This window comes from Mytilus edulis, chromosome 13 (genome assembly GCF_963676685.1).
Source record: "Mytilus edulis chromosome 13, xbMytEdul2.2, whole genome shotgun sequence".
NCBI classification, from domain to species: domain Eukaryota; kingdom Metazoa; phylum Mollusca; class Bivalvia; order Mytilida; family Mytilidae; genus Mytilus; species Mytilus edulis.
Window position 1 is genome coordinate 50,545,648 of NC_092356.1, and position 26,602 is coordinate 50,572,249.

General features: G+C 33.4%; 2 protein-coding genes across 2 annotated transcripts in view; both read left to right on the plus strand.

Moving 5' to 3' along the window:
• LOC139501548 (vitelline envelope sperm lysin receptor-like) overlaps window positions 1-15,875 on the plus strand; it is an 18,644-nt gene extending 2,769 nt beyond the window's left edge. The window contains exons 2-10 of the mRNA XM_071290662.1: window positions 60-108; window positions 1,296-1,332; window positions 2,004-2,191; window positions 5,711-5,862; window positions 9,118-9,263; window positions 10,067-10,151; window positions 12,285-12,438; window positions 13,764-13,947; window positions 15,541-15,875. Coding sequence (XP_071146763.1) covers window positions 70-108; window positions 1,296-1,332; window positions 2,004-2,191; window positions 5,711-5,862; window positions 9,118-9,263; window positions 10,067-10,151; window positions 12,285-12,438; window positions 13,764-13,947; window positions 15,541-15,842 — 1,287 coding nt within the window. The 5' untranslated portion in view covers window positions 60-69 and the 3' untranslated portion in view covers window positions 15,843-15,875. The remainder of the gene's footprint in view (window positions 1-59; window positions 109-1,295; window positions 1,333-2,003; window positions 2,192-5,710; window positions 5,863-9,117; window positions 9,264-10,066; window positions 10,152-12,284; window positions 12,439-13,763; window positions 13,948-15,540) is intronic.
• Window positions 15,876-21,042: 5,167 nt separating this feature from the next.
• Window positions 21,043-26,602, plus strand: part of LOC139501531 (uncharacterized) — a 40,087-nt gene continuing 34,527 nt past the window's right edge. Inside the window, exon 1 of the mRNA XM_071290644.1 lies at window positions 21,043-21,165. Within this exon, the coding sequence (XP_071146745.1) occupies window positions 21,127-21,165 (39 nt within the window). The 5' untranslated portion in view covers window positions 21,043-21,126. The remainder of the gene's footprint in view (window positions 21,166-26,602) is intronic.

The window sequence follows — 26,602 nt, forward strand, 5'->3', positions numbered from 1 at the left end:
TTTTTATGATCTTCAAATGTTTTGAGCTTAGAATACATCTTTAAATTTATATATTTTAGGATTGACAGGATGTTCAACTGCTGCCTGCTGCTACTTCTTTTGCTTAAGGTAATTAATTAGTTTGCTAACGTAAAAAAAACAGTACTGTAGACATTTTTTTTTAAAGTTAACCAAGACGGGAATAAACGGTTGTATAAACTAATGCGAAGTCGTGCAGATAGTATTGCAAGTTATGACGAAGGCACGGTGTTCATATTCACCAGTGTTAACGTTACGTGATGTGACGTCGTTTTTCGTAAATTTTGACAGACTTATGTCCGAAATTTTAGAAACATTTGCTTTTTACACGGGTAACATTGCTTATATAAGCACTAACTCATAATTCATAAATATACCAGCTACCCTTAAGTTTTTATATATGAATTGACATCGTTTGGTGCACATATATGTTAATCGTTATATATGATATGTAGATGACATACCCCAAATCAATATACAGTTATCAAACGTAAATGCATTTTAATATAGGATGTCATTAAAAAGGAGGGTCATTTTTATATAAAATCTCGCAAAATTATGACCCATATTTTTGGCACATCCCCGTATACCCAATAATAGGAAGTTACCCCCCCCCCCCGTGGCATATATAGCTGATAAATATATAATACAAGATTTCTGGTTTAGCGTTCCTCAGTCTTTAGTTTTTTATGTTGTGTTTTAAATACAGTTGTCTGTCCTTTGGGTTTTTAATTTTTATTTTGTCATGTCGTTGTCACTTTATTCTCGATTTATGAGTTTGTATGTCCTTTTGGTATCTGTTGCCTTACTTTTATAAGATATCTTATAAAGTTTATACGTTATTTTATGCTCTTTTAAACAATTGTTTTACCGTTGAAAACATATCGCATGATGATAATAAGATATCTGATAAAGAATGCAAATATATATCAATAACATATACACGTACTTTATAAGATATCTTTTAAACTTTAAAATTTAATAAATATAAAAAGTGATTGCCATTTTTTTGTATCTTGTGCCGTGTCTCTTGTAAACCTGACGGAAATGGAGCAACCATTTGATTTTTAGGGGGGAATAGGATTTCGGATTTTCCTGCATTTTTATTACTTTTTTTTTTTTTACATAATTTGACAATTGTTTTCTACTTAACTCATAATTCCTGTTCTTCTTTTTTTCAAATTTCATCCTTGCCCCCTAAAAATAAAATGATAACTCCCTAACCTCAGTTCATGACTGACGAAGTAATCGTTGAAACTTCTTGGTTTTCTTTCCAGATAGCTGATGGTCAGGAAGACGAATATTACATCAATGGTAGGAAATAATTTGTCTTCGCAAGCTTTCGAACATCACTCATTTGGGTTCACTACATACATATAGACAATAACAATCAAAAGCAAGGAGTAAACAAAGACTCATAAAACCAAAGGACATTTACATCAACAGTTATAAATGATAAATAAGAAACAAGTTTAGTATGACGTCCATTATCACTGAACTAGTATACATATTTTTTTAGGGTCCAGCTGAAGGACGCCTCCGGGTGTGGGAGTTTATCGCTACATTGAAGACCCATTGGTGGACTTCGGCTGTTGTCTGCTTTATGGTCGGGTTGTTGTCGCTCTGACACATTCCCCATTTCCATTCTCAATTTTATGTATATCTCCGTGATTCATCGATTTGTTTTAAACACTAAAAAGTTTCGAAAAATAAAACTATGGTGTTTTTATAATCGGAGTGGTTGATGAAAGCAAAATTTCTTCATATACCAACTAAAGCAACCTTTTCAGTTATAACTCTCTTCATTTGAGCTATTAGTCCTTTATTAAGAAAGGTGATAAAATAGTTTACAGAAAACTTCATTTATTTCTGCACCAAATGTTACCGAAACATCAAGCTTATTGTTTTGGAAGATAGGACTGATGAAACAATGAAAACCTGTAAGATACATTTTTGCATTTTAAATATGAACCCTTATTTTTCAGTGGAAGCCAAGTGTCCCGAGTCGATATTGAACCCACCTGCAGTGATAACAGTCACTGCTGATTTACCAAGCTCTAAACCATTTGCTGTATGTGCTAATGGGGAATTCCTTTTTACTATGGATAACTTTGGATCTTATTCATTACCAGTGGTTTTTGAAACCAACGCAACACTAACATGTGCTTTCTATGTAAGTTTGGCTTTATATTACATTTGACACCAATGCAACACTAAACTGTGCTTTCTATGTAAGTTTGACTAAAATGCAACCTTTAAAAAATGTGGTGATGCATCATTTGAAGTAGCCAATATCTTCATTTCTGTTTTCCCTAATTTTTCATGTAATTTCCCCTAATTATTATCTTTTGTACCTATTATTTTCTTCTCTTTTTATTTTTAACTAGATCACACCCGCGAAATCGCGGGCATACACAGTTGTCAACTGTTGTAGTATGAATTTTTATAAAAGATATTATGTCTGGAGAATTTCATAAAAGGTATCGAAAGCTCTCTCCCTTTTTTTTCCAAAGTCCGTTATCTGTTTCCTTTCTGTTAAATTCAATTATTTTCGTGTTTCTGGCCTCAGACCACAATTATTCTTCCGCTTTGCTACAATGCATTTTTTTGTTGTTGTAAAATTCAAATCGAAATAAAAATTTGCACGGCTTCAAACATGAAATTAATGTAACTCCTTACAGACCATTATTATTATTATAAGATATGCTTCTAGGACACTCCATCAGTGCTTTTTCTTTTGAGATCCCTATTAACATGCCAATGGTAGGATTTGAATCTTGTATAAATGCCGAAGGCTAATTTGAGAGGTCACGGGTCGGTGGGGTCCTGATCCCGAAATCCTGGGCTTAAAAACATGACATTCCGTGGTGTCGAATTTAAAGAAATTCATATCCCGACATCCCGAAATTCGAAAAAAATATTCCCGGATCCCGTAAGGATCAATCCCAAAACCCCGAGCTTTAAAACACCCGATCCCGACGTCTCGAAAAAGTCATGCCTCCCTCAAATATCTACCCTATTTTCATTTTGGCCAAATCACTACTTTCACTTTCAATAATAAATATTTATGCTCCATTTATGGGCATTATGTTTTCTAGTCTGTGCGTCCATTCGTTCGTCCGTCCGTCTGTCTGGCTTCAGGTTAAACTTTTGGTTTTTGATGAAGTTGAAGTCCAGTCAACTCGAAGCTTAGTAAATATGTTCATTATGATTTAATCTTTCTAATTTTAATGCCAAAGTAGATATTTTACCTCATCTTTCGGTCCACTGAATATAAAAAATGATAGTGCCGATGTGGCACCCGTGTTCTATGGACACTTTAACAGAAAACAGTAGACAGAATACAGAAAGTCTCTATAAATTATAGTAGTATGATCGTAGTTTACATGTAGATAAACGCGAAAAATAATTGTTCTCTCTAAGGAGGTATAATAGTTGTGGATCTTGCGATCTAAAAACCATGTTATGGAGAACGCTCTGATTGGCGTATTTATTTTTCGTTTTTGTTATCCATCATACGATTGGTTGTAGTTGTGCATGTTTAAAACCGGAAGTCCTATCTATGACTAAAAGTCGGTCTGATGACGGAAACAATATCTGGACACCCTTTTTGTCGTTTTTCTCCAAAAAATAACTCAATCTGAATAATCATAAGAATGGATGACAAATGCGACTATGGATGTTACCTATAGGACACAGAGGTTTGTTGATTAATTTATTGTGGAAGGAAGAGAAGTGACACACCAAATGAGGTCTTCTCGTTTGATAGTATAGATAATACCAAATTATTCTCTATTTATAATACCAAATTATTCTCTATTTATAATACCAAATTATTCTCTATTCCTTATTTGTATTGCTCTTTATTCTGTACTTTCTATCCATCATTCTCTATTCTGTAAACCCCGTGAAGACCCTCTTATCCATCATTCTCCACTCTGTAAACCCCGTGAAGACCCTCTTATCCATCATTCTCCATTCTGTAAACCCCGTGAAGACCCTCTTATCCATCATTCTCTATTCTGTAAACCCCGTGAAGACCCTCTTATCCATCATTCTCCATTCTGTAAACCCCGTGGAGACCCTCTTATCCATCATTCTCTATTCTGTAAACCCCGTGGAGACCCTCTTATCCATCATTCTCTATTCTGTAAACCCCGTGAAGACCCTCCTATCCATCATTCTCCATTCTGTAAACCCCGTGGAGACCCTCCTATCCATCATTCTCCATTCTGTAAACCCCGTGGAGACCCTCTTATCCATCATTCTCTATTCTGTAAACCCGTGGAGACCCTCTTATCCATCATTCTCTATTCTGTAAACCCCGTGGAGACGCTCTTATCCATCATTCTCCATTCTGTAAACCTCGTGGAGACCCTCTTATCCATCATTCTCCATTCTGTAAACCCCGTGGAGACCCTCTTATCCATCATTCTCCATTCTGTAAACCCCGTGGAGACCCTCTTATCCATCATTCTCTATTCTGTAAACCCCGTGAACACCCTCTTATCCCCGTGAACACCTTCTTATCCATCATTCTCTATTCTGTAAACCCCGTGGAGACCCTCTTATCCATCATTCTCTATTCTGAAAACCCCGTGAAGACCCTCTTATCAATCATACGATTCCTGATATTGATTAACGATTTCTGGATTCTAAACTGAGCTAAATGAGCACCTGCTTTAGAAGATGTTGGTGTTTTATAATATTAAAAATGCTATAAGTAGGGCAAATGAAATGTGTTATAACTACAGCACATATAAAACTGAAATATCATAGACATTTATGCAGTGGTTTCTCATACTAATTATACTCCATGTTGACTCAGTAACTCAGTGCAATGGTTTATCATACCAAATATACACCGTAATCACTCAAGTTACTCTGCGGAAAACATGGTTGAGTGAAACTTGTTCTTTTAAACCTTTTTTTTATGTTTCGTAAAAAACAAATAGACCTTTTTGCATCTCCACTCACAAAAAAATAGACTTGGATTCCAAAATCATAGCTCTTCGCGGAGAACATTCAACCATATGCATTATGAGTCGCTGCTTTAAACAAATATTATAACGTAAACTGCAATAGATCAACTGTAGACAGTTTATTCACATAATGTGTTTACCAAGGTAAGCGCAAAAACGATGAACTTAAACACAAATTGAAAAAAAGCGCCGACAAAAAGAATAATTGAAAATTCTGAAAACTAGTTCAAAGGCAGTTAAAACTAATAAATGGATCAAGTTTTCACAGACTAAAAGTATCAATCAGTTCACATCCAACGAATTTAGTAGAGACGTCATAAACAGTCTGACGTAAAAACACATGACCATGCGCAATCTCAAAATGATAAAAGTAAACCGTATAGACAGCATATAGACACTTGTAAGTGTACTCACAACTACATGTGCTTCTTTAAATGGGTAAAATAAGTTTAAAAACTTCGGCTTGACGACCCCGGAAATCAATCCAACAAATGTGTGTACTCAATGCGCAGGAGGAACCATGGTGATAACTGTTGAAAAAGGCATGATCATAATGTTTGATTGATATCTTCTAGCTTTATTCTAAGACTAGCTACTATAACAGTATCGGCTCTATGCTTGGGGATTTCAGAAAAATCATAATTGATCTAGCTTATTTTTAACTGAGCAACAGAAAGAGCTTTATATTTAAATTTTATTCGTAATTTCAGCAAAAGTCGTTAGCAGCAGACGTTTATTCTGTCAGTGTATACATTCCACTATCTGAACGTGTTATAACCATCGACATTCCCGAAAAGATAGTCACGTGTATTTATGACCCAATCGGCGACAAAGAAACGAGTGTGCAGCAGCTTGAGGAAAGGTACAGTTGTCTCTAGCTTTAACACTATTATTTCAGTAACACACATTGTGCCATGTAAATCAAGTTGAACAATAATGTTCACCATCAGACCTTACTGTAAGTCCTATTTATTACTAATTAGAAGATGCCTGCAAAATTGAGGCACAATAAGGCAAATTTTGAAACAAAGAGTTTCAAAATTTCATAGAGAGTACATCTATACTGAGCATGAAAGAAAGCGTATAAGACACAGATCGATAATGGTCTGCGGATTTTGATATTTTCTCCAAAAAAATGGCGTTTTCTGTGGAGAAAAAGATTGCTTTAGTAATCACAGACAAATTTAGGAAGTACAAAACACTACATGTATACAGAACGTCATATCAATAATACAATATAAAGTATTTCCGTCCTTGAATAATTTCAGAGGAGTTGCGGCTCATTGAAATCGGTCTTCCTTAATTATATATACTAGAACACACCCGTGATATCACGGGTCCGTGACTGAATTAAAGTATATAACTATATGCGTACGCCTTATTTTAGTATTGGTATTGTCCTTTGATAACGTCATGCCGATTATAAGATACACAGTTTTCTCTGCTTTCAATTCTTTCTGTTTAACCCGTCGACCTGGAACTCAATTATTGGTAGTATTAATTATTTGGAAAACAAAAGGTCCTAAAATGGATTATTTTTTAATCAAGAAAACAGCATTGTCCTATATTAGATATAAATAAAGTTGAATTCTTTGATTCGCTGTTTTACGTCATGCCCGCTAACAAATTGAAAACTGTACCTATACGCCTTATTTTAAGTCCAGAATTTTAGTATTCGTATTGGTATCTTAGAAAGTCTTACTGATTAAAATACTACAATAGGGAACAATTTGACAATGACTGAATTTAGTAGTGTCAACCCAGTGATTATCACCCGTGTATATAGCAACATCCTAAATACACCGTTTGGTGGTGCGCCTATCAGATGCGGAACGTACAGATAAGGTAATAGGTAACAGGTGCATTTAAGAATTGAATGCTTCTTTTTGTAAATTTATTTGGGTGTAAAAGCGTTGACCGAAGTACATTTTGTATGAAGCGCGGAAGCGCTTCATTCTAAAAATGTACGCACGGTCAACGCTTTTACAACCCTATAAAGTTACAAAAAGAAGCATTCAATACTTATAATTACATTTTTTACCTATGATCATAAAAACACGAATTCTATATATTTTATTATTTAATTCACCTGTGCACTTTATTGTTGGAGCACGTGTTATCATGAATGAAAAGTTGTATTGAGCATTGCAACTGCTTACGGAATAACACGTGATGTGCAATTGGCCAATCAGAATAAAATATTATAATGAAACATACATCTAATGTAATTATATACTATTGGTATCGGTATGGATTCGACCCGGAACTTGTTAATTATTGGCAATATTAATTATGTGGAAAATAAAAGGGTCTGGAATGGTGAAATTTTTAATCTACACATTGTCCTATATTAGCTCTATATAAAGTTGAATTCTTTGATTTGCCGTTTTTAACCCATGACGGCTGACAAATTAGACCTCGTTATTTAAGTATTATAGATCTACTAGAACACAACCGCGAAATCGCGGGCATTCAGAGCGTAGTTTAAAGTATGTAAAGTGTTGTTTGAAGAATTTTGTGAAATATTGAACATGTTGAATGACTGGAGAATTTCAGCAAAAGTATCATAAATCATAGGTTATTGGGGACAGGAAAATGTTTTTTTTAATCCCTCCTCCTTTATTTCCAAAATTCCCAATTTGTGGTTTTCTATCAATTTCAATATGAATATACATTTAGTATGTTATGAACATTTAAGTAAGGAGCCTGTAATTCAGTGGTTGTCGTTTGTTTATGTGTTACATATTTGTTTTTCGTTCATTGTTTGAACATAAATAAGGCCGCTAGTTTTCTCGTTTGAATTGTTTTACATTGTCATTTCGGTGCCTTTTAAAGCTGAGTATGCGGTATGGTCTTTGCTCGTTGTTGAAGGCTGTACGATGACCTATAGTTGTTAATTTCTGTGTCATTTTGGTCTCTTGTGGAGAGTTGTCAACATGGCAATCATACCACATCTTCTTTTTTTTGTAATCAATGAATTTTGTAAAAGATATCAAAAGTGCACATGAATAATTTTAGCGCTTATCTGTATCTATATATATTAAATAAAGTGTATTTACTTTCAATTCTAAGTTTTCTAATCGATCCATGGTGGTCATTGATATAGTATACAGACCCTCTCTATTTAATAAACTCTGTGACCACCGTGGATAGTAAACTTGAAAATGATAGCAGATAGAATTCTAAAAATACACTTTATTCGTAGTATATGTATGTTCAAAGTATACAGAAAAACGCAAACCGGAAGTATAATCTGACTTAAAATTTTGTCCAATGACGGGACAATATCCGGATGCCCTTTTTCTCGTTTTTCTCCCAAAATAACTCAATCTGAATAATCATATGAATGGATGACAAATGCGACTATGCACTGTACCTATAGGACACAGAGGCGTGTTGATTAATTTATTGTGGAAAGATGAGAAGCGACACCCAAAATGAGGTCTTCTCGTTTAATAGTATAGATGAGGGGCGCAATAGGGGGTCCGTTAACATGTTAATAACACCTCGATTTTGGCAAAAAAAACCCAGCTATGAAGGTATTGCCCCCTTCATGTATGAGGCCGGTAAGATCAAGGTCGACGTTCCACTGTCAACGTTCAAAGTTTGTCAAACAGCCGCGAAGACCAACAATGGCTCTTTAACGCAGCGAGAAAATCTCGCACCTACAGACGAGCATCAGCAACAATATGTACTATAGTTCTGTGAAAATGGACGTGATTCTATCAACTGTCTAGTTCGAATTTAAATCCTGTGGCGCCGCCAACATATCTACTGTTTTCAAAACTGAATTAACACAAATACATTGTCGTTTCCCTTAAAAAGTACGAAGCGTCATTATATATACAGCCGGCTTCATGGGAATAATAGATCGCGGATACGCATGCAGATAAAAAAAAAAATAGTTTTAAGTTATAATGGCCAATGTACAGCTGGGTTACGATTGGCAAGCAAGAAGTCTTGAAATCACACATTTGAAAAACTGATTAATCGTAAAACAAACAAAACAGCCGTTGTCTATATATTACTGCCGTTTTTACCATGTGCATGTAAAACCTCTTTCAAGTTCTACCAATCATTTCAAATTTATCGAGAATATTAATTGATGAATTTTCAGTAAGGTCCCAGTTAAACAGATTGAACAGCATTTGGCGGAAACCAGTCAATCTACAATAAATATATGTGTGGCGGATCTCAATAATAACTGTATTACGGGAAATATCCTGATTGGCAAAATTGTAAAATTAAAAGCCGTTCTTGTTGGTAAGTATTCTGTCAACTGCATTACAAAATATAATCATTGGAAATATTATCGTTATTATTAAGTTATTGTTGTCATTTGTTAAGTGTTTTTAACATTATTGTAAGCGAACAGAGACATCATTTAAGAATTGAATGCTTCTTTTTGTAACTTCATTGGGGTGTAAAAGCGTTGACCGAAGTACATTTTGTATGAAGCGCTTCCGCGCTTCATTCTAAAAATGTTCGCACGGTCAACGCTTTTACAACCCTATGAAGTTACAAAAAGAAGCATTCAATACTTATAATTAGATTTGTTAGCTAGTATCATGAAAACACGAATTTTATCAACTTTTTATTTAATTCACCTGTGCACTTTATTGTGGGACCTCGTGTTATCATGAATGAAAAGTTTTATTGAGTAATGCAATTGCTTAAGGAATAACACGTGATGTGCAGTTAGCCAATCAGAATAACGAATTATAGTGAAACATACATCTAATGTTATTATATAACAATGACAGCTGCAATAAATCTGAGTGATTTTGTGAAAACTTAACCATTTGATACGTTAGTTACATGTAATTACTATACGTCAAAAATGTAATGTAAAGAATTGAGAATGAAAATGGGGAATATGTTAAAGAGACAACAACCCGACCAAAGAACAGATAACAGCCGAATGCCACCAATGGGTCTTCAACAAGCGAGATAATTCCGCAGCCGGAGGCGTGCTTCAGCTGACCCCTAAACAAAAATGTATACTTATTCAGTGATAATGCATTGTGTCTATCACAATAATCTTATAACATTGACATATTTAACAGGTAACTCTTCAGATGAGCAGGGTTTTCAGGCATTGTCATGTAGTGCTACAGGAACATCATACAAATATCCGATATTAACAGCAGGGTAAATATATATCTCATGTAGTACAACAGGAACATCGTATAAATATCCTATATTAACAGCAGGGTCAATATATATGTGAAATTTGTATATAAAATCAGGGTAGGTAAATTGTATAACTATTACCAGAAAGGTAAAAATATTTGTATACTGTGTATATTAACAGCACAGCAGGTAAATTGTATCCAGTCAATATCAAAATCAGGGTAGGTAAATTTGTATACTGTGTATATTAACAGCAGGGTAGGTAAATGTGCATACTGAGCATATTTACCTCAGGGTAGGCATATTTGTGTATTGTGTATATTAACAGCAAGTTATATATCTTTGTAAGCTGTATATTTGAACAGCAGGGTGGGAATATTTGTGTACTGTGTATACTAACAGCAGGGTAGGTAAATGTGCATACTGAGCGTATTAACCTCAGGGTAGGCATATTTGTGTATTGTGTATATTAACAGCAAGTTTAATATCTTTGTATGCTGTATATTTGAAAAGCAGGGTGGGAATATTTGTGTACTGTGTATACTAACAGCAGGGTAGGTAAATGTGCATACTGAGCGTATTAACCTCAGGGTAGGCATATTTGTGTATTGTGTATATTAACAGCAATTTATATATCTTTGTATGCTGTATATTTGAACAGCAGGGTGGGAATATTTGTGTACTGTGTAATACTAATAGCAGGGTAGGTAAATTTGTATACTGTGTATTAACACCAGGGTACGTAGGCATAGTTGTGTACTCTGTTATTAACAGCAGGGTAGGTAAATTTGTATGTACAATGTGTGTTTTAACATCAGGGTAGGCATATTTGTGTAATGTGTATATTAACAGCAAGTTATATATCTTAATATATATCTTGTGTATTGTGTATATTGACAGCAAGTTATTATATATATCTTTGTATGCTGTATATTTGAACATCAGGGTGGGAATATTTGTATACTGTGTACACTAACAGCAGGGGATGTAAATGTGCATACTGAGCGTAATAACCTCAGGGTAGGTATCCTGTTAGATATATAAGTTATATAACAGCAAGTTATATATCTTTGTATGCTGTGTATATTAATAGCAGGGTAGGTATATGTGTGTACTGTGTATATTAACAGCAGGGTAGGTATATTTGTGTACTGTGTATATTAACAGCAGGGTAGGTATATTTGTGTACTGTGTATATTAACAGCAGGGTAGGTATATTTGTGTACTGTGTATATTAACAGCAAGGTAGGATATTTGTGTACTGTTTACATTAACAGCAGGGTAGGTATATTTGTGTACGGTGTATATTAATAACAGGGTAGGATATTTGTGTACTGTGTATATTAACAGCAGGATAGGATATTTGTATACTGTGTATATCAAAAGCAGTGCAGGTATATTGTATACTGTGTGTATGAACAGCAGGGTAAATATATCTGAATAGTGTGTTAATTAACAGCTGGGTAAATATATCTGAATAGTGTGTTTATTAACAGCTGGGTAAATATATCTGAATAGTGTGTTAATTAATAGCTGGGTAAATATACTTGGCAGGGACAGTGAACTGTATAAACTGTGTCTATTAAAGTCAGGGTAGGCATATTTGTATAATGTATAATTAGTTTAACAAAGTAATAAAACTATGAATATTAACAGGAGGGTAAGCTTACTGTGAAGATAATTAATATTTATGTCTATTTTTTATAACGTGTTGAAATTTTATTTAGTAGTTTTATGCATATGATAGTGATTGCCGTGTGTATGCGTAGTACACAATGTATGATAGAATGATTTCCGTGTGTATGAGGAGTGTATGAGTAGAAAGTATGAAAGTCTAGGTACTAGAGTGACATATTTTCATGCGAACTGTAACTATGTAAGCTAACACGTTGATACCGATGCAGGGGTTTGGTCCAGTGAAAAGCAGTACATATTCAAACGATAGTAATTATTGCTAGACATTGGCATTATGTTAAATTAAGATTTATTTACCAACCAATCAGTCTTAATTAATTTAGAAGGATTTACATGCATGAAATGACGAACTATCTAAAAACGTAAACCATTCAATGAAATAGTAGTACATCATTGTATTAAAACTATGTATGTACAGGGAAAAGTAGACTTGAATTTTTTATTTCTTTTTTACAGATGTGGACAAGGGTCTCTGTTTAAATCGGATGCAGGCTTTATAACAACTGGTAAAGTTGCTTTAAGTCCTGTATTTGAAATGTTCCGTACTGCTGGTGGGAATACAATGAAATATGATTGCTCATTTGTGGTCTGTCGGACACCGTGTGATGGAGTAAGTAATTTAAACAAGTCCAAGTAGTTTCAAACGGGAGTAAGTAATTTAAACAAGTCTGAGCAGTTTCAAACGGGAGTAAGTAATTTAAACAAGTCCGAGTAGTTTTAAACGGGAGTAAGTAATTTAAACAAGCCCGAGTAGTTTCAAATGCACAATCATAGAACAAAAATTGTAACACGTTATTGCATTTTGTGAAGAATGCTGCTTTTGCCTAAATTAACTGAACTTTTTTTATGAAAGGATATTTTATCATTATACCCCATAGGCGGGTCCAGGGGGTCACTTTCGTGGAAAGATTTGGTTAATTATATAGGAAATCACTGAAGCTTGACTGGAGCCCCCCCCTTTATGAAAAGTTCTGGATCTGCAACTGTACCTCGGCTTTATAAAAGTGGGGGTTTACTGTATACTATTACCTTTTGTCCGTTTATCCATCCATCCGTCCATTTGTCAGTCCATCCGCTCCGTCCCATGAATATTTTTCGTTGGAACAACTAGTCTTCCTGTTAACTTGCAAGTATTTGAGCCGGGATATCATCAGTGATCAGTGGCTTTCAGTTTCACTTGTTTGTACTGGAACATTCAACCATGTCCTTCTACTTCACCCAACCAAATCAAATTGTTGTTAAATGATCTTTGTCCTGAATCTAGATAAAGTTAAAGCCATTTGATGTTGAACAAGAGTCAAGTGACGTATTTTTTTTTATCGAAATAAATTACCGTTACGTATTCGTTTATCTAAAAAAATTACTGTTACGTATTCGTTTATTAAAATGACTTTTACGTATTCGTTTATCTAAATAAATTACCGTTACGACGTATTCGTTTATATAAATAAATGAACGTTACGTATTCGTTTATATAAATAAATTACTGTTACGTATTCGTTTAATATATAAATTAATTACCGTTACATATTTGTTTATATAATTTAATTACTGTGACTAATGTCTTTGTGATTTATGCTATTTTAAATAAGCTTTGAAATAAATGAGGTATTTGCCTAATATAGAAAGGAAGATGTTATATGATTGCCTATGAGACAACTCTTCACAAGAAACCATATGACACAGAAATTAACAACTGAAGCCTTCAACGATGACCAAGCCCATACCACATAGTCGGCTACAAAAAGCCCTGAAAGGATTCATGTAAACATTTCAAACATGAAAACTTGCAGCCTACTTTATATACAAAATAATGAACGAAAAACAAATATGTAATAAAGCATCAATCTACAAATAAATATAAAGTTTACTTTTTCTTTTTATGACACTTCTGTTTATTTCTTTAAAAGCGGACTTCATCTTGTATTTTTGCAGAGTTCGTGTAAAAGCAAATCTACTAGAAAGAAGAGAGACACATATGCCGTGAGAGAGCCTCACTATTCAGAAACAATATACATTCCTAAGGACAAAGTTTTAGAAGCGAAACCCTATTTAGATGGAGATACTTTACAGGGTTTAGAAATACAGGCTTTAGAACAGCAAGATGGTTATATTAAAGGTAAAATGTCTAGTCAAGAAAATAGAATATTGAATTGGAACATTTAAAAGTTTAAACCTGATATTGATAACTTCTTAAATAAGTTAAATTGTGTGTTGGAGTGAATGCCGTTTCCTGAAACCAATTTCTAAGTGTGAGAAAACCTTAGGTAATATTAATCCTTGTCAGGTTTCTGTTCTGTTTATGAACTTTTCGGTATTTTGGCCTCACAACTCTTTAGATATAGGAAGATGTGGTGTGAGTGCCAATGAGACAACTCTCCATACAAATAACAATTTAAAAAGTAAACCATTATAGGTTAAAGTACGGCCTTCAACACGGAGCCTTAGCTCACACCGAACAACAAGCTATAAAGGGCCCCAAAATTACTAGTGTAAAACCATTCAAACGGGAAAACCAACGGTCTAATCTATATAAACAAAACGAGAAACGAGAAACACGTATATATTACATAAACAAACGACAACTACTGTACATCAGATTCCTGACTTAGGACAGGTGCAAACATTTGCAGCGGGATTAAACGTTTTAATGGATCCAAACCTTCTCCCTTTTTCTGAAACAATAGCATACCATCACAACAAAGAAAAACATACGATAAAATATCAATTGGCAGACTTAACTCAATCAAAAAACGTATGATTAAACAATGAACGAATAAATTTGATCTGCGATATCTGAATACAAATGCACAGTTAATTAAATATTAGAGACAAACATTCATGACCAAAAAGCTAACAAACAAATTCAAAAACAGGACATGACTGAGAAATATTTAACCAATCAATGTTCACTTTAGAAAAAAACCGTTTTTTTTATAATCTTGAAGTTTATACAAATGTTGTAAGAATAAGTGAAGATATTACAAATAATCAAAGCTGGTGTACAGACAAGATCCGTATAAATAAAAAATGACAAAAAAGCATTATAAACAGTATCAACAGGTCGAATTAACAAGAAAATACGATTTGAGAGTACTCGCAGTTACTGACAGCTAGTTAAAAGCCAAAACCAATTAATAATAAAAAATCATGCATCAGAGACTAATCTTTGTTTGTTTACATTCAACACCAAGCATAATTTGTATCTGGTTATGGTGAAAGTTATGCAAGAACAAACTGTTTATATGCACACGAAAGTCTTAAAAGAGGGACGAAAGATACCAAAGGGACAGTCAAACTCATAAATCTAAAACAAACTGACAACGCCATGGCTAAATGTAAAAGACAAACAAACAACAGCACAAACGACACAACATAGAAAACTTAAGAATAAACAACACGAACCCCACCAAAAAACTAGGGGTGATCTCAGGTGCTCCGGAAGGGTAAACTTACAGTTTAATGATAACTTCACATGATTATTAAAAGAAGCAAAAGAACAAAATCAAAAACAAACATTAAAACTACCAAAACACAATACATTGGTAGGAATAAAAAACAATTAATTTATTTTGGCCTAGACCTTCTATAACATGTACTCTCTGATCAAATCATACAGAATTGTTCGTGAATTTTATTTCAAGCATTTTACAGTAATTATAATGAATACTCATGCAGTTATACTTTAATTGAATACTTATTTAACTTCTAGATAAATTACCGGGTAATCCAGACAATGGCCATCTTATAAAGAAAGGTAACGAGGAACCAGCATTCAAAGAGGACGAGAGGGTACCAGAGCAAAATGATGTTAGACATCCAACAAAGAAAATACTATCAGAAGAATCCATTTGGTCAAAAGAAATCATAGTTATTTTAATGTTAGCTTTCTTGATCATGTTGTTTATGGCGATCACTGTCAAAGTTCTGTTAGGTCTTAATAGATCCATGGTGTACGTGCAGAATGAGATAGCACGAAAAGAAACGCTGCCTCAACTGAAATTAATTTCATAGGCAGCTTTTGAATTAAAGCGTAGATGGTGCAAACTTGTTAACTTTGTTTTTTTGAGCCCGCTCGAAAAGTCCGGGAAATATCTACCCCTGGCAATAAGTTTGTCTGTCCGACCACATACAGGGTTCTTGAATGTCCCTGGTAGAATAACGTGATTGTTACTCATACTTTTGGTGTTTATCGTTGATGGGATATGTTCGTTTTTCTGTGGTTTGCATGTTGTGTCGAATATAATAAGATTTGATGAATTTTCTTGCATGAGTTTGTGCTGAGTTTTGTCAATTTAGCGTTATTTTTCACAATGTCTTAAAGTGGCAGGTTTGGCCAGCCAAAAAAAAAAACAGGTTCAACCCAGCATTTTTTCTTAAAATATTCAGTACCAAGTCAGGAATATGGCAGTTGTTATCAAATAGTTCGTTTCTATGTAAGCTAGCGTTTGTTTTTGTTGCACCTCAGTGTTCCTGTTGTTCCATTGTTTGCCCCTTATAGTTGATGTGTTTCTCTTGGTTTTAGTTTGTAACCCGGATTTATTTTCTCTCAATAGATTTATGACTTTTGAACACTGGTACACTTTTGCTGCCTTTGTTTGTAAGATATTCCCGTTATTATATAATAATGTCGAGAAATTGTTATAAAATAACTGAAAAGGATAATCACGACGCCTAACAAATGCTTGTTGCGAAAAAAGTATCAGGAAAAGATATTATTTGTTTTGCAGTATATATGGTGTGTCAACAGAAAAGGTTCCCGAACTGAGACAGGCATGTAAACATTAGTCTGGATTGAGTTAGTTTTATTAGACCCAACTATCCCTATTTTGATTAGCGAAAAGTACTCGACGGTACTTACTATAAAAAAGGAGATGCAATATGGCCAATGAGACAACTACCTGCGCAAGTCCAAAGAATGGAACTATATGTCACAGTCAGGCCTTCATCAATAAGCAAAATCAAAAGCGATTTTTTTTTGTTCGCTAAAACTGTTCTATTCAGTTTTATCAAATGATTGTCAATGGTTTTAGAAAAAATGTACCTCAAATGGAATTGCATTTCTACTATGATTTCGGGGATATTTGTGACATTGTTATCCGCTCTTTCGCAATAACTGTATCAGATGAATGCAAAGTAATTCTTCGGTTACACCTCAAAGAGATCATATTTTATCATTTTACCATTTTGCAAATCAAATCTATGGAATATAGTGTTTCCATACCTATGCAGATAATTGAGACGACAGTAAGTCTTATTTTTAGGAAGCAAGGTAGGCCTTTGAATATATGTATATAAAGGTTTTTAAATTGCATGTACTGCGCCGATCTTTAAACGTACAGCGTACAGCGGCGCTTGACTTTAAATCTCGCTAGCTAAAGTATAAAAACATAACTCTTTAATATCTGTTCAAGACCAAAAAGACTCCATTTTAAACTAATGCAAACTGAGAAACAAGTAAAAATGGCCCTGTACTTTAGAGTTAGGGTTCATTTATGGTAATAATTAGGTTAGGGGTTGTTTTAGGTTCGGATTAGGTTTTATGGTTGGGGCTAGTGTTATGGTTAGGATAAGATTTGGGGTTTAGGATAGCTTAGTATAGCTCTATAAGGGTTGGGACCCCTAAAGTAAAAGGTCGTAAAATGACTATCGATATACAGAAAGGTCATGAATTTTGACAGTCGTATTCAATTGATACGTACATATAATTAAAGTTGAAAATTTTATTCGACAGCAGATCTCAACATCGTTCCAAAATATCACAACTGATATCAGACCATATCATCCTGACATACTTTATGACTATATATGGTCATTTTTATTTCCTGTTTATAAAACTTTGAATTTTTCGAAAAACTAAGGATTTTTATCCCATGAATAGATTACCTTAGCCGTATTTGGGACAACTCTTTGAAATTTTGGGTCCTCAACGCTGTTAAACTTTGTACTTGTTTGGCTTTATAACTATTTTGATCTGAGCGTCATTGATGAGTTTAATGTCGACGAAAAGCTCGTCTGGCGTACTAAATTATAATCCTGGTACCTTTGATAACATATTCAGCTTAATACAAATGTATTCCATCTTACATAGTAATTTATCATGCATGCTGAATTCACGTGCTTCAATTTCAGTTGTACACAACTTACATATTTGAAAAAAATTGTTCATACTACACGGATGCCCAAATTCTCACTATCATATTTCTTTGTTCAGTAGACCGTGAAATTGTAGTAAACGCACTATTTTGGCATTCAAATTAGAATGATCCTGTCCATGTCATAAGGGACTTGTGTACTAAGTTTCTAGTTTTTTAGACTTCATCAAAAACTACCTTGACCAAAAAACTATAGCCAAAAACTTTTAACCGGAAGTGGGACGGACGGACGAATGAACGAACAAACAGACGCACATAACGAGATTGGGTGCATAATTTTTTTCATTTTGGTCGATCCTATACAACTGTAATTTAATACTTGTTATACAACCTAATATCCGAATAATATCTAGGATATAAATAGAAACAGCCTGACAATCTGCTTGTGTATCAAGATCAAGATCAAGATTTGCTTGGGTCTCAGAAGAAAAACGTTTGAAAATAATCCCGATAATTACATAGAAATGTAATTGTACCCGACTGTGATTTCAATTTTTTACGTTTAAAGTTTTCTACATGCACAGGACTAAAAAATACCAGGAAAAGAATTTATACAGCATACAACTTGAACCTATTTATATAGCTAATATAGAAAGGTGTTTTATACATGAATTGCATGAAGGTAAAACACATCACGTCACAGAGAAGGGAACCAATTAATTGACGGTGGAGTTTCATAGCTAGCTAAACCTCTCACTTGTATGACAGTCGCATAAAATTCTATTATATTGACAACGATACGTGAACAAAGCAAACGGGCAAATGTTTGCACCTGTCTTAAGTCAGGAATCTGATGTACAGTGTTTGTCTTTTGTTCATGTAATTTATACGTGTTTCTCGTTTCTCGCTATTTATACAGATTAGACCGCTGGTTTTCCCGTTTGCATGGTTTTACACTTGTAATTTTGGGGTCCTTTATAGCTTTTTGTTCGGTGTGAGCCAATGCTCCCTGTTGAAGGCCGTACATTGACCTATACTGATTTACTTTTATAATTTTTTGTTTGGATGGAGAGTTGTCTCATTGGCAATCACACCACATCTTCCTATATCTATAATAGGTAAAAATGACGTCATTAGTAGGAACTTAAGATATATAAGAAGATACAAACGATTAAAAAAAGATAGGGATGACTTTGAACATTCCTTCATTACTGTTCTCCTTATTTGAAGTTGTATTATTCTGTATTTTGACCATACAAATACATTTACTCTATCCCTTTCTTGACATTTTTACCTAATTATTATGCCCGTTTCTTTTGCTCACATATTAATTGTAGTCAATACAATAAGATACTATGAGCCTGTCTATAAGTGAAAGGTTAAGCTATCTATGAAACCAGCTTTAACACACCACTTTTTTTTTCTTCGGAAAATGCTTGTATCAAGTCAGGAATATGGCAGTTTTGTATTTACTTATTCCGTTGGTTGAAAGCGTTAGATTTGATAGATTTTACAAACTTCCCCTTTTTTTAATTATCCATAATAATAAATAATCAACTCTTGTTAAAATACTAACATTTATAAGTTATATTCTTATAAATTGGTTCTTTTAAATGAAAATTCACATTAAATATCTGCATTCCTGCATCAAATTTTGCTAACTTAATAGAAAATCTGGACCTTAGCTTCTCTGTTTTTTACAATCCAAGATGGAGGAAGACACCCATACCCCCTTAAGTACTATTTCTTTACTTTAAAATTATTGTAGTATTTACGTACATGTATTTTACAGTACTTGATTTGTACTTAAAAAATTTGGTTTAGTAATAATACCAAAAGCGATCACAATATTCCATGTTTGAAAATCATAATTTTAAGAGATTTGAAATAGACATACTATCAAAATGCTGAAAATGTAACGTTGTAACCAAAAATATGTAGTACTTAAATTTTCAAGTACAAATCAAGTACTGTAAAATACAGGTACCTAAATATTACAATAACTTTAGAGTAACAAAATAGTACTGAATATTAGAAGTAGATTTCCAGTACTACATATTTTTGGTACAGACATAGTACCTGTGTAAAAGTAGCTGTGTAACTAGCTATAAAACTAGGTTGATGCCACCCTTTTCTATATTAGGGAATGTCAGGATTATGACAGTTGTTTCCTTTTCGTTTTTTGTGTCTGAACATTTGATTCTGCATGCCATTTGATAACCATTTGATAATGGAATTTCCGTTTTGAATATTCCTTGAGATAGATCTTACTTTTAAATGAGGGCCCTCATGGGGTTTTTGATTATGTGATTACTTGGCCGTTTTTTTAATGATTATTTGATTATTAAGCCAAATATTTCATGATTATTTGATTACCTAGGACTGTATTTTTAGTTTATGATTATTTGATTACTAAAGATAAGCAAATATTTAATGATTATGTGATTATATTGGCAAAAAACTGGTGATTATGTGATTACTAGGACCCCCCCCCCCCCATGAGGGGCCTCTTAAATGCTTTTCCTTAAATATTTTTGAAAAGTGCAGTTATGCTTATGTTTTTTTTATCAATTATGAGACCTGAATAATAAAAAATGCAACAAGTTTTTTTAAAGTTTGTTGAGGGACTTTTAATCTAAATGACTACATGTACAAGTTTAAAATTCTATTGAATCTGAATACTTTTAAAAACTTATTCACTGAATATGTGACTGATTTTTTTTGTCTTGTCGAAACAGTAGCACTTTATCAGAACCGTTAACCTTAATGATTTAAAAATAGGTCATTTTTGTATATGATTTTGGCAGAGTACGGTGTCGGGATAACCTTAGACACGTACTTCACAGATAATTAAGCAAGACATGATGCCCTGATCACATCCATTATGATTTGGATTTTAAATATTGTCTTCAGTGTTATCAAGTTTAAAAACTGAGCTTTTTTTTAAATGAACAGCTTATTAATGATATCAAATAATCTGTGTTGTGAATAATGTAATGTGTTTAAATGTTTTCCATTGTTTAATGTATATTGAATTGATCATTTAGAATTGATAAATTCCATGTGAGCACTGTGACAGCTTATCAAATGTCCTAATTTTAGAAAACCATACCTAACATGCATTTACGTATAGAACTCCAAGGTTTAGGGATGGATTGAAATCAGTCCTCTTTTTATGACACGAAGGGGCAAGACATAAAGAAATGTCTATTGCGGCAAGAAAACAGAAGCAACTTAATGAGGTTGGTACAATCTGAATTTTATGATATTATTTTGGGGAAAAATGTATACAACTTTGTACACAATACTATACTACTATGAAATGATAGACAATCCAAATTAGGTTTGGAAGTTTCTTTGTAGTAATATAAATCCTTTTTTTCAATTTATCTTGATTATGTTACTTTGTTGATATATGTTGTCAAGCTGTATCAGATTCCAGCACATATTCTCTAGTAACAGGACATTTTCCCACTCTCGACAGTTTCAATAATTTTAACTGCATGGCAATTATGCTTTAAACTTTAAATTTTAAGTATATGAAAATCTTATCGCACCAAATGCAATTGTAAGAATCTACATTTATCAAACTGCTACAGAAACCCTTAATTTAGCAAATCATATGGCGTGTCAAAAGGTTGACGTGTTACTTTTAATTGTTTTCAGGTGGTATATTAATAGCACGTTCGACAGTCGGAAGTTTTCCCCATTCACATTCAGCTCTGATAAAATCTCAAAAATATTGAACTCCCTAAAAAATTCAAAACGGAAAGTTGTTAATCAAACGGCAAAATCTAAAGCTCAAACACACCAAACGAATAGATTACAACTGTCATATTCCTAACTTGGTACCGGCATTTTCTTATGAAGAAAAAGGGGGATTTAACCTGGTTTTATAGCTAGCTATTCCTCTCAATTGTTTGACAGTTGCATACAATTTCATTATATTGACAAAAATGTGTGAACAAATGATTGATTAATAAATACCCTTCAAAATAAAAACAAATGAAACGAAAAGTTTCAACAGTAGATATATTAACTTTAATTCTTAATGAGAGAACGGAAGAATAACAATTTCTTTAAATGCAGATGTGGCGTGCTGTAAACAAACTATTTTGCTAATTCCTTTGCTTAAACCTACCTCCAATCTTCTTAAGACTAGTAATAATTTATTGCATTTCATGAATACAATAGACGTTTTTTTTTACTGCTGAAAGCTTCCCTTTTTGCAATTAAATAATCAGTATCACACCCAATTTCTGGTAACAAATAAAATTGACTGTCAATTTAGTTCATCCTCAGAGTCAAAGACAGAATCAAGATAGTTTGTTTGAATGATGTGTTCTTCAATGTGTTTCTAAATATTTCGACTTGTCGGAATGTCCTTTTGATATATTTCGCTTCTCTGTTAGACTGCTGATTTGTTGGAGTGCTCATTCAATACCATTAATGTTGTCGTTTCATAGGGTGGACCTATATGTCAAGACGTAAACGCCACTGTAGACTTTCTCATTTCCTTTTGTTTTCATATTCGTCTAAGTCTGAATTTGTTTAGAAATGATTAAAAGGAAATTAAGATAAGCTGTAAGTCTAGTCCAAGTAACCTGTTTACATCTTGAATTCCTGTTTCCCCCAGATTTAAATGCATATTTATTGTAAGTGGGTCTAATCTCAAATTATTTCATTTCAAAATGCATGTTTTTTGTTTTTTTTTTATCAAATTTCAAAAATATTTTGACATATAATAACTAATTATTTTGTACTGCTTTTTATTGGTGAATTCGAATGGCTTTGTTGGTTTACTCTTTGGAAGTCGACGTGAACTGTGGTTCATATTAATATAATAATTCCCTTCTAATGCATATGCTTCCATTATGACAGAAACATATACTGTCAACTTAGTTCTTTAATGGGAAGTATGAGTAGAAACTTAGCATTTAATACACTTTAGACATGCCAATTGTTAATAGACAAGCATATTTCTTTGTATTGATTTAAGCTCCACAATTCATCATATAATACATAAGAATGATTTTCCCAACCCCCTTTTTTAAGATTGTGAGTGATTTTTTAATAGGAATAATGAACAATTCCAAAGAAAGACTTGTAAGAGATGATCCCATCAAGTTTAAGTCCCATGGGAAATGTTAATTAGTTTGACAATGATATTTTTTGTTCAACATTGTTGTAAATATAATAGAATTTGTTGCGACTGTCATACAATTGAAAAGTTTAGAAAGGTATAAAACCAGGTTTAATCCAACATTTTCTGCATAAGGAAAAGTCAGGAATATGACAGTTGTTATCCATTCGTTTGATGTGTTTGAGCTTTTGATTTTTGCCATTCGATTAGGAACTTTCCGTTTTGAATTTTCCTCGAGATTCAGTATTTTGGTTATTTTAACTTAATACATTGACATGTTTAAAATTTCCTTATTTTTTGACGGAATAGAAAATCCTAGCTTGTCGTAATTAGAATTGTCGATTATACAATGTGGTTGTTTTGTTGGTGTGTTTCGTTTTTGTTAACTCTATAGTCCGTCGGAGATAAATAACAATATTTTACAATCCAAACAATTTAAGCCCGGTTTAGATGACAGAAGGTCCATCTGGAAAGTTGTTATAAATCAATATACGAGACTGGATACATGAACGTTCACATACTTTATTTTTCCATCCAACATATATACATTCACAGTTCATAAAGCATATTTACAAAACAGTAATCATGGCAACATACATTTACCCGCCGCTGCTCGTAGATCGAGAGCGGGGCGAACCGGTGCGTCACATGGTTCTCTCTATTTCTATCCTACCCCTTTCGTTTCAAAAGTAACCTTTATAAAACATGATCATAGAAACGTTTTCGACCAATGAAAATAAAAAAAGGTACTTATTAACAAATAGTTTCCAAATAAAATCTCTATCAAAAGCAGATTAAATTTAGACTTGGTGTTAATTGACATTAATCTCTCTTCATACAGTTTGGGTGTTGACAAATAAATTACATTGATGACCATTGTTGTCAAAAAGTATTCTCACGACATAATCTTAATCTAATCCATAAACATTTCCAAGTAACGCTAAAACAACTATCCAGCAGCACCTGCATACGGGGTATATATCTCCCAATTGATACGATATTCCCGTGCTTGCATTTCCTATCATGATTTTCTTGATAGAGGGTTACTGCTCACAAGGAAGCTATTAAACCAAGAGTTCCAAATGGTGAAGTTGAAATCATCCCTTCGTAAATTTTACGGACGCCATCACGAGTTTGTTGACCGTTATGGAATAACCGTTCCACAAATGATGTCGGATATGTTCCTTACGTCGTAACTACAATCCCCTTCCCTTTCATGAATGTGACCTACCGAATTAGACTATTTACCGGATTTGTGATCACATAAGCAACACGACGGGTGCCACATGTGGAGCAGGATCTGCTTACCCTTCCGGAGCACCTGAGATCACCCCTAGTTTTTGGTGGGGTTCGTGTTGTTTATTCTTTAATTTTCTATGTTGTGTCATGTGTACTATTGTTTTTCTGTTTGTCTTTTTCATTTTTAGCCATGGCGTTGTCAGTTTGTTTTAAATTTATGAGTTTGACTGTCCCTTTGGTATCTTTCGTCCCTCTTTTAAATGTCTTTTATAATATTATTAGAAAAATACTTCAAAATCTTGTTTCCAACACAAAATGCACTTCTTGCGGAATAAAAATATTGAAACTAAATTACTCATAAGAAATAATCACTTTTGATATTAAACATGACTTAAAAAGAATCAAATGCACAATTTCACAATTTCATGCATTTTTACAACATGACACATAACAACGATTTGCACTACCCTTTTTTTTAAATATTTTAAGTGATTTTTGAACAGGAATACATGAAAATAAAACAAACGAAATACACTATTCGCAGAAAATAAATACATAGAGGTAAACTCAACATGTCTTAGTTCTATTAAATGTCGAACTCCGAAACAGCGGTTACGTCCTCTTTACTACGCTACGTTGACTTTAATAGTTTAGCGAAGCAACGTCACCACTGTTTCGGAGTTTGATTAAATGTATATTTGTTTGACAATCATACTTTGTCTAGTCAAACATTTCAATAGTGTCATGGCGTCACTGAATTTTATAAAGAATACGTTTATCATAGATAAGGTTAAGATTGTGCTATGACTATTTTGCTTATCAAAATTTTAAATACCGAGGATTGAAATGTCTCTCAGAGATTTTAAATGTTTGAGTTATATTTGAACAAAATTCATTAAAGGTACCCGACTTACAATTTAGTACACAACTCTTTAAGGTCCCACGTCAGCATATAGCTTAAGCGTCAATGTATTTATAAGCTTCTGTACTAAATGCTTAGAAAAAGTATAACAAAAGTGCCGTACTTCAAGGCAAATTCAAATCATATTCTTGACTAGGTACAGATATTTTCCGAAGAAAAGAGTTGATTAAACCTGGATTTATAGTTAGGTGATTTTACGTTTGTGCGTTTCTGTAGAAGGCAATTAAAAAAAATCTACAAATCGCACTTATCCTAAATCATTTTATAGTTCACAAACCCAGACGAAATAGTTGTTGGCCATTCTAGATATTAATAAAGAAACAAATCAAACATGACCGTTCTTACCATGTGGGTGGTTGGGACATCAGCCAAGATATCAATCTTAACAATATTAGATCAGCTAATATTAAATACGATATAATATAAAACAATTATAAGCATATATACAGGCATCACATTGATTATATAACGAATTCACATGGGTGATTATATAACAAATTACATGGCTATGACATTTATGACGGCCTGGCTTTGTGACAACTTCTAGTATTCAACGTTTTTCTTTTAGTGTCAAAAAATGGTTGGTTATTAAATTGCACTGTAAGACCGTACTGCACATGCACTTGATATAACAGATAAATGAATCATATTTAAATTTTCTCACGTATTGCATGTTTCAAATGTGAAGCTATATCTTCACATATTGACGCTGGCCTTGGTGGCCGAAGTAGTCGAACTTCTGTACTACTAGCCAGTCAGCACTAATTTTGTGAGTTCGAATCCCATACGGGGTACGTGCACTCGTCTCAAATCTGACTTAACTAGGATTGTCAGTTTTCCTAAAACTCCTGTTTCCTCCGCCTATAAAAACTGATCGACAGGAAATAGCATTATTGTTTTGGATCAATTAATCAATAAATAAATAAGATATAAACTAAATTACTAGCAAACAGTGCAATATATAAGTAATAACATTAATTTTGTTATCAAAAAGTGACGTATTTTTGTGACGTATATGTTGTCAAAGGTAGTCTTGAAATTCATACAATTAAATGGAACGAGGTACACAAATTCAAAATTATTTTCCAAAAAGCTAGTACAAATAATTACCATGATCATGATGGTCTTGAAAGGCTTTTTTTAGACTAATGCTGTGACGACATTACCAATATTTGGACTAACACAATACTCTATCCATGGAAAATGGAAATAAATAGCCGGCTGTAAGGCACGTGCAAAAACTCATTTAAGATACCAGCTTATGATTTTGTGAAGATGTATGATTGTACCAACCGTTTGTACTAAAACCCTAACAACAAATTAAGTATGATTGTACATGTACTAGCCGTTTATGCGACCATCCGAACAGCTCACA